Genomic DNA, 11,934 nt, shown 5'->3' on the forward strand with positions numbered 1-11,934 from the left:
TATTAAATTATTATTTATTTAATTCAATGACTTTTAGTGTACACATTAAATACAGAAAATGCCAGTTAATCATAGATCAGTGTATGGAATATTTTCCCTATTCAGAAATTCTAAATGAATCATTAGAAACATTTTACTAGATAAAAACTGAAACACACAGATAAAAAAAATAAGTGCCTCTACTCTAATCCTTCAAAATAAAAGCACATGTATTGGTCTCAATCGTTTTCTCACATAAAGAACCCACTAAAAATAGGTCAAAGACCCACTTTTGCGTCCCCACCCACCAGTTGAGAAGCCCTGGTTTTATGTTAAAAAGAACAATTAAAAACAAACCACATATTCGGACTCAGGGGAATAAAACGCGTCCGCTGGTGCCACATTTTTCATGAAATTAGCTTTTTTTTTTGCACCTTGACTGTGTGTTTCACCTCTAGCGGGCGCAGTTCTGACTCTACCCGAGAGATATACACATATTCAGACGAGGGCGGAGCAGACCTTTCTGCTGACACCTCGTTTGTCCCAATCTGAGCACTTTTGGAAAAGCAATGGGAGAAGCACTATCTCTCCCATTGACACAGTACACGGAGGCGGAGCCCTTCCCGTGCGTGGGCGTGGTCCCAGCGCCTCTAACTGAGCCAACAAATGTGGCTCAGTGGTCAATGACACGTGTTTCTATGGTCTGACAAACTATAACACACATTTATTTCTGCTTTACTCGGACTTTAACCCTTATCATAATGATGTAATGTTTATGCCCTCATTTCCTCCAGACCGTGTGGTAGATGACCTCAACCCCATGCTGACGTTCACCAGGCGGGAGGTGGAGTCTCTTCTTCATTTTGTGGATGAAGAACCAGAGCCTTCACAGATGAAACTACAGCCCCAGGAAGGATTGGAGGGCGTCCTCAGGAAGGCCCTGCACCGCTACTCACACCTCATCACTAAGGTAAACGTGAGAGAGGGAACTTACTCATTTTAAAATCAATATGTGGGATGTAACATGTATTCTTAATAGTAGTGTATATTGGATTTTCTTAATTGATCATATCTGGCCCAAAAATAGATGAATCATCTGTATGTAGGGTGAGGGGTGTAAGTTTTCTTGAATCTACCCTGTAACGACAAAATACAATATAGTAGATACATAAGTGGTTATTGTCCATAAAGTTTAACAATAATTTATCTCATTATAGCAAAGAGAAATAAAAATATTATTTTTTTAAATGGAAAAAAAAACTCATAAATAATGATTAAATATACACTTCAATAAATAACTGTTAAAGTTTCCATCTCATGGACCCATGCTGACTCTGAGCTTTATTCTGTCTGTTGTCATGGAGACGGGAGGTGATGAGGGTCTAGACCAGATGATGGAAACTACATTCTAAGTTTCTAATCCCTCTCTGAACCTCCATGGAGGTTTGATCATCCAGGAGGATCTTCATCATGATATTTATTCATTAAATCCACCAGTATTTGGTTTCTTTTAATCCATGTTGGACTTTAGTCTCTTCTCTTTTCCTCGTGTGTGACGATTTGGTCAAAACAAAGTGGCGTCTTTAATGATTCTGTCATGTATAAGTACATTTACAGTGATAACATACTGATACTGACTGTGAAAAGCAACTTTCAGAAACTGCTAGAATTTCTCTGATAGAGCAAATATTATCAGAATTATGGTCATTTTATTTAACATGTTCCCCGAGATGCGTTCAGGGTCCCTGGGAATCCCGGACATTTTTGATGAGTTTGTAAAATCTTGGCGTGAAAAGAAGACATGTACGTGTAAATCTGGATGTAGTAGTCTGTGATTTACTGGTCGTGACCACATTTTGATATCACAAATATCCGGTAATCCCAGATAAATCTTTGTTTGTTTGTTTTTCTTCTAGAATTAGTTTTTTATCATGTTTATTAAACTGTTACTAGTCAGGATTAGTGCATAAAGTACAGAAGTGGATTAGTATATACTGTATGTATTGTTTTTTTAATTGTTCACAATAGATGTAATAGGATGAAAATAAATAAATACAATTTAGAAAATATGTATTCATTTTATTTAGTAATTTATTTTGTTTTATTATTACTAGACATTTCAGGCGACCCCATTTTATTTCCAAGCGACCCCACATGGGGTCACAACCCCAAGGTTGAAAAGCACTGTTATAGAGGGTTATTTTACTTCATGTGTGTTTTATTTATATTTTTAAATAAGACCAGTGGTTCTCAACTGGTGGTTGGGGATCCAAAGTATAGAGTAGTTATTTGATATTTATTGTGTGTGATGGGTATTTTATAAGTGAAATAGAATTTTAACCCATTTTTACCCACGTGTTTTTTTTTTTTTAACCAATTACTAGACATTTCAGGCGACCCCACATGGTGTCCCGACCCCAAGCTTGAGAAACACTGGTTTAGGCTGACAAAAACAGAATGTTCTCACAGTCCGTCTCCGTTCATGCCTCCAGCATCCATTCCCTCATGAGTCGCTGCTGCTGGACCGCAGAGAGCAGAAACTGAGCAACGCTGAGAAGAAAGAAGCAAAGAAGGGATACGAGGAGGAGAAGAGGGCGTCTGTGCCCTACACCCGCCCCTCCTACGCCCACTACTACCCCGCCAGTGACCAGAGCCTCACCAACATCCCCGCCTTCAGCCAGAGGAACTGGTCAGTACACCCCGCCCCCTTTCCCCACTCATCCCAGTGTGCCTATTATGTATGGAAAGATAACTGTTTAACACCATCCAGGCGTCCCCCCACCTGCACTGAGGAAAAACCCGTAGCCAGTGTCCAACCAGTCCAGTCCACTCCAGTTCCCATGATTCCACGTCCGACTTCTGCTGGATCTGCCTGCGAGGATTCTTCCGCCTCCAGCCTGGGAGGTTTTCCTGTCAACTGTCTGCAGAAAGCTGGTGTTTTTGTGCAGAAAATAGTCACACCTAATGGTGAGTAAAGCCCTCCATATGAGATCTGTTTGTTAAAGAAAACTTTAAAATGAGCTCTGGTTTGTTTTTGTTCAGACATGGTGATCCCAGGAGCAAACAACACAAACGTACAGGCCAGGATCAAAGCAGGAGAGAGCATCCACATCATCAGAGGCACCAAAGGTACAACTCACAGCTGACTGAGCTCACTATTCATTCACACACAAAGTACCAACTCAAAATGTTTTGGATCAGTGTTTTGTCCATTTTTGGAGTAAATTTGTGCATTTTTACTGTAGTTTTATGTATATTTTTCTCATTTAGTGTGTTTTTAGAGTATTTTTTGTGTACTTCTCTGGTAATGTTTTGTGTTTATGATGTAATTTTGCAAATTTTTCTTAAATTTTGTGTTTAATCATTATTTTGTGCATTTTTGAAGTTGTTTTGTAAATATTTCACTAATTTTGTGTTTTTGGAGTCAATTTGTGATTTCTGAGCCATTTAAGTGTATTTTTAGTGTCGTGTTGTATAATTTTCAGTTATTTTGTTTAATATTTTGTAGTAGTCTTGTGTATTTTTGGAGTACATTTTTGTGTTTTTGCTGTAGTTTTGTGTGCATTTTTCTCATTTTGTGTGTTTATGATGTCATTTCGTCATCATTATTTAGTGTGTTTTTTAAGTTTTTTTTATAAATATTTCTTTGTGTTTTGGGAGTCAATTTGTGTTTTTGTGTTGTCATTTTGTGATTTTTGAGCCATTTAGGTGTAATTTTAGTGTCGTTTTGTGTACTTTTCAGTAAATTTGTTAGGTTTTGGTGTAGTTTTGTGGATATCTTTCTCATTTTGTGTGTTTGATGTCATTTTCTAAATATTTCTTAAATTTTGTGTGTTTGTTATTTTGTGTGTCAGTTATATTTGTTCAATATTTTGTAGTGGCCTTGTGTGATTTTTGAGTAAATTTGTGCGTTTTTGCTGTCGTTTTGTACATATTTTTCTCAATTTGTGTTTTTTTGGTTGTCATTTTATGATTGGAGTCATTTATGTGTTTTAATAATTTTCAGTTATTTCATTCAATATTATTCAATAGTCTTGTGTGTTTTTGCTGTAGTTTTATGCATATTTTCCTCATTTTGTGTGTTATAGAGTCATATTTCATGACTACTGAGGTCAAAATAAATCAATCATGACAAATAATACTTTAATTGAACCAATAATGTCCTGAAGCACATAAATGGAAACTATCTTTGTCTCTTTAAGGGACCTACATCAGAACCTCTGATGGGCGGATCTTTGCCATCAGAGCTGCAAACAAGCCCAGAACAATAGATGATACAACAGCGCCCTCCAAAGGTAGGAAGACTGATGTACCCCAACCAACTGTTAACAGATGCAGTATGTTAAAGTTTCATTTATTCAGGAAATTTGATCTCCTGACATGTTTCAGCTGCCAACTGTCAGTCTTCCTCAGAGGCATCTGCTGATTGCTCTGATGTATCGTTACCAGTTATTTTTCTGTGTTCTTATGAGTTCTTTCTGGGCGATGCCACCCTGAGAGTACCCAGTTCAATGATCTGCTTTTTGATCTTGATGGTTTCTTTGGTCGAGAACTTGTGGGGATACATCAAAGCAATCAGTGGATGCCTCTGAGGAAGACTGACAGTTGGCGTATTATTTAAAAAAAGAAGACAAAATGAACTTGCTGGAATTATTAGCAGATACGGTAGCGTTGGCATTGAAAATGTATTTATAGTTTATAGTTAAATGATATTTATACATGGCTCATTTATATGTGTAGATGAATAAACTATTGTTTTATTTATTGATTTTTGTACGAGGGAGTAATTTGCTACTTTTTCTTCCTGGTACAATGTTTACTAGTACCTCCTCTACTCAAGTTCCTAAGCAGTTACTAAAGTACTCAACTGTGACTCCATTGTTAAAGGAATCCACCAATGTTTTTAGAAATGTGGCCAAAAGACCTTAGAAATGTCCTTATTAGTAGATCTATGTCTAACAAAACACATTATTATGCACCATATTTGTTTTATTAACTTTTAAAAATAGGACTACTTTACAGATTTAAAGCCTGTGTTCCTCCATCTTGAATCACATGATTGATGATGTCACACGGCCCCACTGCCTGTAAACATCTCTGATTTTTAGATCATTTAGTAGGTTTTTAGATCATTTAACAGCTTTTTCAGTCAAAATGCCAACTTGTGCTGCATTTAGTTGCTCTAAATAATCAGGAAGGAGGCGACAGTTCCAACTCTGTGGTTTGGTAGTAGACAATATAGCAGAGAAGAAGAGCTCAGCGAGCTGACACGCTCTGGTGGCTGAAGTGAGCGAGTAAATCACAGACTGTTGAAGACACACAAACCCTGAGGATAGACGTCCTTTTGGGTATAAATCTAATATGGTGCAAAATAATGTGTTTTGTTAGAAATACATCTTTTAATAAGTACATTTCAAAGATTTTAGGCCACATTTGTAAAAACAGTGGCGGATCCATTAAAAAGGCAGAACAAAGTCAGATGAAAATATAACAGTTTAAAAACAAAAAACTAATTAAAGTTGGTGAAATCTTTTATCTTCGCCTGACTTTAACTTCCAACCTTTGTTTCTTTGTAGACTCTCAAGCTCCGCCTCCAGAGGTTTCAACCAATGGCAGCGTTGCTAGTCTCTCACCTGAAAGAAAAGAAATGACATCATCAAAAATAGCCCCTCGCCCCATCTCACCCGACGGCCCAGAAATCATCAACGAGCTACAGCGCTACACTGCAGGGGCTGGTGTGCAGCCAGCGGGGGCAGCAGAGACCCCCGCTAACACCAGCAGATGTGGTGGGGGCCACATGTCTGAGGACACCCAGGACAACATGGAGGTCGTGGCTCAGGACCTGAGAACAGGAAGTAAGCGTAGAGCCACCAGCCCGTCCAGAGAGGAGCGACCTAGTAAGAAACAGAGCCCACCCGGTTTCCCCTTCCCTGGGGGGTACGGCCTCCCCCCTATGAGGCTCACCCCTTCTATGCTGGGCGGCTCCCGAAGGCACCCCCTCCTCCTGGGGGCAGGGCCACCATACTTCCAGGGTGAGCCCAGCTACATCTACCCAGATCTGTTTGGTCTGAGTGGAGACGGCTCTACTCCGAGCTCCTCATCCTCAGCCCCCACCATGTCCTCTTCCAGTGAAGCCACCAGTTCCCTCCCAGCAGCCCTGCCCCCCTTCATGCTGAGTCCCAGTATGGCCGGTATGTCCACCATGTTCCCCCCAGGCTTCCCTCTCCCCTACAACCCCTCCCTGTACGCTGGGTCCAGCCTCTACCCTGGGTCCATGCTGCCCAGTGGGTTGCCAGGCCCGGCTGCCACCCCCGGTCCCACTGGAGCCAGTTACCTGTCCCAGTACCCTCTGACCGCTGCCCCCTCCTCATCCTCATCCTCGCCTTCATCCTTCTCCTCCTCGGCCCGGTCAGAAAGCCACCGTGGGGCGGTGCTGGTGAACGGTGGGGGGGTGAGCGGCACCAGCAGTTCAGATGAAAACGATGACGACAATGATGACGTCATCGAGGTGGGGGGGCAGTGACGGGATCATCGGATGCAGGTTACAACGAGTAAACGTTCCAGCCCGTTAGGAAGAGAAGACGATCAGTTTCCTCTGAGACGTTGAAATCCTTCAGGAAATGAAAAGCAGACGAGTGGGCTTCCATGTGTGACGAGGTTTGACTGAAAATGTGAACCACTGGACTGAAACTGCTGAATGTGCGCCTGCAGTGGCCCCTAGGGGACCCTAGTGGACTTTAGAGATTACAGTTCTGCAGCTTTGTTAACGTGGAGGTTATTTAATAAAAAGATGATGTTATTATGATGTAGGGCTGGGCAATATTTCAAGATATGGCGTGTTTTCCATTATGGCGATATACAAAATTACAATATCACCTTTAGTTATGTCTTTTTTTATTTTATAGCCTATTTAGTATTAAAATACTTTAGTTAGATCAGGGGTGTCAAACTCATTTTAGTTCAGGGGCCAAATACGGATCAGGTGGACCTTAAGTGGGCCACAGATTTTAGGAAAAAGAGCAAACTCAACATTAAAGTGCCCTGGTTTGCACTTCCACATATAAAAGTATTATAAATGATACAGTATGTGAGTATATATATCAGTCCCTGCAGGAACTAAACTTAAATTTCCCTGATTTTTGAAATTTGGGGAAATTTTGTGGAATAATTTGAGGAAAAATTTGCCAGATTTTGGAAAATTTTTAAGTTCTTTCAACAATTTGAGATTAAAAATGAGGGGCTAAGAAATCTACAACTGAATTAGTAGGTCATTTACAAATGTTTCATGTTTTAAAATATATATATATTCACGGGCCAGATTTGATGCTTTAGAGTGCTGGATTTGGCCCCCGGGCCTTGAGTTGGACACATGTGATTTAGATGGATTTCTGAGTGCATCCTGACCCAAACCTGCACCTAAACAAGCCACACTACAGAACTCACTCACACGTGCTGTCCCCTGTGGCAGAAAAAGCTAAAAGTGGCACATGTTGTGCAGCTGTTTGTAAATAAATGAGCTTGTCTGACATTTTGCATCAGCAAATTTAACCAAAAAATGTTTTTCTGGTGGAACTTTGTTTGAATTAAAAATATTGAGATTATTATCGTATATCGCCATTTTGAGAAAAAAATATCGAGTTTTGGTCCATATCGCCCAGCTCTAGTACAGTGAACATTTTAGGACATCAGGTATCAGTAAAACCTCTGTCATTTATCAGACCAAACAGACTCATGACTCAGCAAAACTTCCGTCAGATGAAAAGGCTTCAGGTTTTCAAAACACGACATGGCGTTTTATTTTGAAGTCCACATGACAAAGTTAGTTGAAAAGCCGTTCTTTCCTTCTGTTTAAAAAAAAAAGTTCAGATCTATCAAAGTATTGTTTGATAAATAATAAATACATAGTTAAATGAAATGTTGCTATATATTAACCTTTAAAAATAACAGCTTTTAACTTTACTCTCATATCCAAAGCAGCACATATTGATGATGTCGTGTGTTTCCAGTTTCTTCAAAATACAATGTCACATCATAAGGCTGCTTGATTATAGAAAAAATAATAATCACCATTATTTTAGTCATAATTGAAATCATGATTATTTATCAACCAAAAAGTTATTTTTTTTTTTTGTACAAAACAAAGTAAAATATATTCTTTAAACATAAATGAAATCCTTCAAACACTAAAATCAAGTATGTTCACTTGTCCTAAATTGCGGAGCTCTGTTTTATTTAGCAATTAAAACATGTATAGTTGGAATATATATATATATATATATATATATTTTTTTTTTAATAATATTTTTTTCTCAATTGTTATTTTTGTAATTGTTGAGTGTAATAATGGTGATTGTAATCAAAGTTTGATTCATTGCACAGCCTTACATGTCGTGTTTTACGCCCTGAGGCCGTTGAGGCTGATGACCTTTATTTTGAAGCCTGAGGCCGTGATATTTGACAGAAGTTTTGCTGAGTCATGAGTCAGTTTGGCCTGATAAATGACAGAGGTTTTCCTGATACCTAATGTCCTAAATTGTTCACCGCACATTAAAACAAGTTTGTTCTTGGGGTTAAAAAAAAAAAGGTTTTAAAAACATAGACATGGTATTTGTTTTTCTCACAGTGAATATTACTACTGAATATTTGTTTTTGATACAAAAAAAAAGAAAAAAATCAAAGAGAAGCTTTGAAACATTCTGATTGGATTGATTATGAATTCACTGCCAGGTATAGGGAATTTTACTTTGAGTTAAAGAAAAGTATTTCAAGCCTGTTGAGAACGACAGATTGACCTAAACTTTAAAACTACAACGAACGAATGTAAAACCCAATCAAATGCCTTTTTACCAGGGCCTTTACTGGAAAAGACTCCATCACATGTAAGAAGATTAGATTTGTGGTTTTGTCTCTCTGTGTGTACTTTTATATTTGTAACTTACTTTTTAAAGAAAAGCCATTGCCTAAAAGCAGCCAGGTGAAAGAAATAAGAAAAAAACCAGTGAGGTGCCCTCGTAGCAGAGAAACCCAAACAGAAAATGCCTTTTTTCTGCCTCCATCTTTCTGAATGTTACCTGTGAGAAAGAGAGAGAGTCTCACCCACAGTCTTACTGTAGCCTAGTGAAAAACAATGCAAAACACTCACTCAAGCCTATAAATGTGTTCGCAGAGGAGTCGAGCTCGCCTGGAGTCTCGCCGCCGCCGCCGTCGTCGTCATTACTCATGTGTTCGTGTACGCGTGTCGTGTTTTACGAGGGTTACAAAAGGAAAAAATATGTAAAGATAAACCTGTTGGACTTTTGATGCAGATTTCACTTCTGCTCCGCTTTGCTTTTTTGTTTTGGTCTCATTCTTTTAAAAGCTAAGAAACCAGAAACGTCTTTATAAGTTGGAATGATTTAGCTTTGCCGAAAGAAAGAAAGAAAGAAAGAGAATAAAAAAAAGCACATCATAAATGCCTCCCTGACAGAGGGGTTTTTAAGTCTTCAAATGACCAAAACATGATTACCGTACTTAAAGTGGCCAATCTCTACCCTCCCTGTTGTTTGAGAATTACACATCCATCCCCAGTGTGACCAACTATCATTTCCTCGCCCTGAAACTTCCTGTTCATGTAGAGCAGGGGTGTCAGACTCATTTGAGTTCGGGGGGCCAAATACAGACCAGTTGGACCTTAAGTGGGCCACAGATTTTAGGTTGGAAAAAGAGCAAATTCAACATTAATTTGCCCTGGTTTGCACTAAATGATGAAGTATGAGGACATATATATCATTCCCTGCAGGAACTTTGCTTTAATTTCCCTGGTTTTGGGGAAATTTTATGGAATAATTTAAAGAAAATTGGCCAGATTTTGGAAAAATTGAGATAAAAAATGACTGCCGTCTTGTAATATAATAACTGGAAAAAATTGAGCTTTGCAAATATTGAGGAATTTCACTGAATTTTTGTATTTGGAGGGGCTGAGATATTGACAACAAAATTACTTTTTTTTTACAAATGTTTCTTGTTTTTTTTTCTATCATTTTAAGATTGTCGAGCGGGGCTGAAGGGCCGGATTTGGCCCCCGGGCCTTGAGTTTGACACATGTGATGTAGAGCGATCAGTGTGCACAGAGGAACTTCCAAACAGCATTTAACAAGAGCTTTAAAAACAACTCACTGTCCCTTTAAGACGCCATAAAGCTGACCTCAGCTTTTCTTGCCCGTTTCTCTTCCACCTCCATTTCTGAAACTCTTTGTTTACGTGTTTTTCTTTCTTTTTTTTGCTCTACTCTTTTTGCAATGTTTGAATTTTACCAAATGTATTTATTTATGACTGTGCATATTTATTCATTTGTATCTTTATTATTTTTGTACAATGTCTTTTTTTGGGGGGCGGATTTTTCTTTATCTTGTTTCTATCATTTTTATGCTTGTATTTAGCATTGTTGTTACTTCAGATCTGTTTTTTTTTGTTTTTGTTTTTTACTTTTAAAGATGATCAGCCAGTCTGACCCAACACATGTGATCTGAGCACATTAATAATAATGTTCAGGATTAAAAATATGCTATAAAAGGATTAGCTCCTACACAATAACTTTTATTTATGAGCTAAAAAAGGTTCGGTACCAATATTTAACATTTTATCCAAACCATTCGAGCCATTTTTGTGCACATGTAATAATCACAAGTAATGGGTCAGGAACTAAACTGGTTTCATGATATCAAGTGCTTTTCCCCTCTTTGTGTGTGTGTGGGGTTTTTTTTTTAATTTTTATTATTATTTTTAATGTTCTTTTACCATTTCACTAAAATGTACACCAATGAGCAACATTCAGCCTGTGTATTCCCACGGCTCTTTTACTGCTCTCTACTTGAATTTACATATTTATTTATACGTGCGGTGGAAAGAGCCGGAACGAGCGTCTGAAATGTATCTGAAGAGGAGAACAATCTGCTGTCTGAGGATCGGTCACGGTCAAAAGCATCGTGTGTAGATAATTCATGGATAAATGTACCTTGGATTTCTTGTTTTTGAAGTTTGTAAATAAAGAGGATATGCTCTAAATCAGAGTTTATCTTATTTTGCCTTTATTTCCATCACAATAGGAAGTAGTAAAGTCGACCTAAAATGCATTACAGCTTGATAAAGATTACATGTTTGTGTTTAAGCTTCTATTTTTCTTTATTAATAAATGCATTTATTATTATTGAAATTTGAATGCGTTATATATATTTTATATTCATTTTATTATAGTTTTGTCAGCAGTTTAACTTGGTAGTCCAGTCTTAATGGAGTCTTAGATTAATTTAAAAACAATAATTTTTAAAACAAAAGAAAAAAGCTTTAAAATAAAATAAATAAGTGTTCAAAAAATAAACTTTTAATTGTATCTACTTTTTTTAGATTTTTAAAATTGTATTTATTTGTATTTAACTATTTTGCGCAATTAAAAAACAACACAGAAATAGATATACAGTGCAAAAAGAGGCCGAAAGCTTAAATTAATATGGTAATTTTTCAAAAATAAAACACCACACATAATCTCAAACAACTGTATTCTATACTTTCACTTTTTCAAATGTAAATCGAGTTAAATAAATATATATTTTATTAATCCAGAGGAAAATTAAAAGTATTCAGCAGCTACACAGATGCCAAAAGGCAGGTTTAGTAATGCATGCAAATAAAAACAAATAAAATACAGTATGAAAATGTCTGCTCTGGCTGCTCTGTATTTGTGAAACAAACAGGATTAAAAAAAAAAAAGTTAAAAAATATCTGGGTTCGCCTGAAATGTGTCATATAAGTGACAAAAACTGGGGTCACGACCATACAAATGTTGTTAACCACTTGTGTAACAAGCTGTTTGTGTTACATCACATGTGACTGACTGACTGTATGAAGCCTAACCAGGGCGTGTACCGTGTTAATGGTAAAACTCCATCTCCCAGCGTGCTTTGCGGTGGTGATGTACGT

General features: G+C 37.7%; 1 protein-coding gene across 2 annotated transcripts in view; it reads left to right on the top strand.

Moving 5' to 3' along the window:
* LOC114466586 (helicase ARIP4-like) overlaps nt 1-7,439 on the top strand; it is a 45,456-nt gene extending 38,017 nt beyond the window's left edge. For both annotated transcript variants that reach the window (XM_028452127.1, XM_028452128.1), the window contains exons 17-22: nt 774-949; nt 2,472-2,668; nt 2,750-2,946; nt 3,022-3,108; nt 4,182-4,274; nt 5,556-7,439. In XM_028452127.1, coding sequence (XP_028307928.1) covers nt 774-949; nt 2,472-2,668; nt 2,750-2,946; nt 3,022-3,108; nt 4,182-4,274; nt 5,556-6,502 — 1,697 coding nt within the window. In that variant the 3' untranslated portion in view covers nt 6,503-7,439. The remainder of the gene's footprint in view (nt 1-773; nt 950-2,471; nt 2,669-2,749; nt 2,947-3,021; nt 3,109-4,181; nt 4,275-5,555) is intronic.
* The last annotated feature ends 4,495 nt before the right edge of the window (nt 7,440-11,934 follow it).

This window comes from Gouania willdenowi, chromosome 7 (genome assembly GCF_900634775.1).
Source record: "Gouania willdenowi chromosome 7, fGouWil2.1, whole genome shotgun sequence".
In the NCBI taxonomy this organism is placed as follows: Eukaryota; Metazoa; Chordata; class Actinopteri; order Blenniiformes; family Gobiesocidae; genus Gouania; species Gouania willdenowi.